General features: G+C 43.5%; 1 protein-coding gene across 1 annotated transcript; it reads left to right on the plus strand.

Moving 5' to 3' along the window:
- Positions 1 to 808: 808 nt before the first annotated feature.
- LOC110866602 lies at positions 809 to 1669 on the plus strand. The gene is made up of 3 exons (XM_022115745.1): positions 809 to 1068; positions 1156 to 1426; positions 1505 to 1669. The coding sequence occupies exons 1-3, from the start codon at positions 809 to 811 to the stop codon at positions 1667 to 1669; spliced, it is 696 nt and encodes a 231-aa protein (XP_021971437.1).
- Positions 1670 to 2828: the final 1159 nt, after the last annotated feature.

Below are 2828 nucleotides of genomic sequence, written 5' to 3' on the forward strand. Positions count from 1 at the left end.
AATCAGATCAACCCTAGAACTCTAAATCATCATCAAGTTTCACATACAATAATATAACTGATCTTATCATGCATAGCAAAATCAGAGCACTATGAACATCCATTTGAAACTGAAGTTAATTTAAATGTGAAAACACTAACCAAACAAAGAACGACCCAACCCGGAGGATCTGACTTCGAATAAGGGGAGGGCAGCCGTCGGGTTTCAAAGAAAAGCGAGAGAGAGAAGGATAGGTGATTAGGGTTTGTCAGTTATCGAATTTGTGCGCACAGATTAAACAAATCCTATATTCAATCGTTACTGGACTGAAGCCCATGAGTTGATTTCGCCGGCCTGCTCTTGACGAAAACACTAATGTGTTTTCGTCCATGAGTGTTTTCATGAGGAGGAGGATTTCGGCTAGGGAGGTGTTTTCGGCTGGGGTTCATTTTGTTGCTTTTAATTTTTCACATACATTATAGATACAAAGCCTTTTATTAACACATCAAACATATATATAGCACACTTTGCAAATAAGTAATAAGTTTGGTCGAGTAGAGACCTTGAAAACTTAGGTTGTCATAGCATAAGTTTCACACCCCTTACCAAAACCCCTCAGGAGATCCTTGCAACAGAAGAAGTCAAGCAAAACTTTCGGCCTCCTAGGCCTTTCCCCAAAAGCAGGAAGAACGAAAATTCCACACGGTACTGTGAATTTCATGAAGAAAAGGGGCACCACACCAATGATTGCTTCCAGCTTAAGAAAAGGATCGAAGAAGCCGTTAAGTCCGGGGAACTTGCTCACTTGGTGAAGGGAGTAAGAGACAAAATGGCTGAAGGAAAGGGCAAGGAAGTCAATATGGTGGATTTTAATGGAAGGGTTCCACACAAAAGGCAGCGGTTGGAAGCTTGGGAGCTTCAGTGTGTTTGCTTCCCTCCAACGGAGAAAGACCCTCTTTCAAACCCTCTTGTGGTTGAGGCTACTGTGGGAACATTACAAACGAGCAGAGCATACATAGACACTGGTGCTGCCACCGAAATCATGTTTGAGAAGTTCTTCAACCGTTTGAGCAATGAAGAACGTTCAAGGCTCCAACCCTCCGGGACCTCCATAAAAGGTATTGCCGACATACCCCTTAAGCCTTTAAGGCAACTGACCCTTGATGTTCGATTCAGTGAAGGTCAGAAGGAGAGAGTCCAACCACTCACCTTTGTGGTTATCAATATACCTTCAAACTATGATGTGATCATTGGAAGGTCGGGGCAGTGTGCATTCTATATGGCTGTGTCTGTTGGCCATGGCACTGTCAAATTTCCTACCGAGAGGGGAATAGCAACCCTTCAACCTACTCAGGAGGCCTACATGGTTGAAGGTGAAAGTTCCAAAAGTGAAGAAGACAAGCAAAGGCTAATCATAAAACCTAAGTACCCTGAGCAGAGGATAAGGGTCAATCCAAGCCTTTCACAAGAAACCCTCTCATATCTTGAAAAGTTGTTGACACATTATAGCGATGTCTTTACTTAGTGCCCGGAAGATATGACAGGCATCCCTCGAAGCATTTCTGAACATGAGTTGAAAATTCCACCTAATGTCAAGCCTGTTGTCCAAAAGAAACGAAGTCTAGAACCTGAAAGAAGCTTGGCTACATGCCAAGAGGTTGAAAAGCTTGTGTCAGCCGGCATTCTCTGAGAAGTCAAGTATCAATCCTGGGTTGCAAACCCGGTCATGGTTCGAAATCCAGACAATTCTTGGAGAATGTGCATAGACTTCAAGGATATTAACAAGGCTTGTCCCAAAGATTGTTACCCGTTACCAGAAATTGATCTCAAGGTTGTCTCCCTCACCGGTTACCCTTTCAAGTGATTTCTTGATGCTTACAAGGGTTACCATCAAATCCTCATGAAGGAAGAAGATGAAGAGAAGACCGCCTTCCACACAGACAAAGGGATCTTTTGTTACCAAAAGATGCCTTTTGGCCTCAAAAACGCTGGAGCAACCTACCAACGCCTACTTGACAAGGCCTTTGCAAGTCAAATTGGTAGAAACATGGAGGCATATGTCGACAACTTGGTGATCAAAAGCAAAATGGAATATCAAATGCTCGATGACATCCGGGAAACCTTTAAGAACCTAAGGAAGGTCAACATGAAACTCAACCCCGAGAAATGCTCATTTGGGTTTGAGGAAGGTAAGTTCCTGGGGCATATGGTGGGAAAACAAAGCATTAAGGCCAATCCAAACAAGGTAAAAGCTGTTCTTGAAACCAAACCACCGAGAAGCAAGAAGGAGGTTGAAAGCTTAAACGGGAAGCTTGCAGCCTTGAAGCGTTTTACCTCAAAACTGGCTAAAAGGTCTTTACCCTTTTTCAAAACACTCAAGGGTTGCTCTGATAAGAAGGACTTCAAATGGACTGAGGAGGCCGAAGAAGCCTTCAACCAGATGAAGCAACACCTAGCTTCCCTACCTGACATTACAGTCCCAGAAACGAGAGAATTAATCTCGGTATACCTTTCAGTTGCTGAAGAAGCAATAAGTGCGGTCCTCACCATTGAACGAGACCAGGTTCAGGTACCCGTTTATTTCTTCAGCAAAACCATTAAATTGGCTGAAATCAAATATCCTCCCTTGGAGAAGCTTGCTCTAGCCCTAGTCTAAACAGCTAGAAGGCTTTGTAGGTATTTCCAAGCACACCCTGTACAAGTGGTCACCGACCAACCTATTAAGAGTGTGCTTGAAAAACCAGAAAACTCGGGACGATTTGACAAATGGGCAGTGGAACTAGGTAAGCATAACATCACCTATGTCCCAAGAAAAGCCATCAAAGCCCAAGTCTTGGCTGATTTCATTG

The sequence above is a fragment of the Helianthus annuus genome, chromosome 7, assembly GCF_002127325.2.
Source record: "Helianthus annuus cultivar XRQ/B chromosome 7, HanXRQr2.0-SUNRISE, whole genome shotgun sequence".
Lineage (NCBI taxonomy): Eukaryota > Viridiplantae > Streptophyta > Magnoliopsida > Asterales > Asteraceae > Helianthus > Helianthus annuus.

Coding starts and splice junctions, on each gene's coding strand:
- LOC110866602 (XM_022115745.1), top strand. CDS start 809: ATGGCTGAAGGAAAGGGCAAGGAAGTCAATATGGTGGATTTTAATGGA. Junction 1,069..1,155: donor AGCAATGAAGAACGTTCAAG/GCTCCAACCCTC, acceptor TGTTCGATTCAG/TGAAGGTCAGAAGGAGAGAG. Junction 1,427..1,504: donor ACCCTGAGCAGAGGATAAGG/GTCAATCCAAGC, acceptor GTCTTTACTTAG/TGCCCGGAAGATATGACAGG.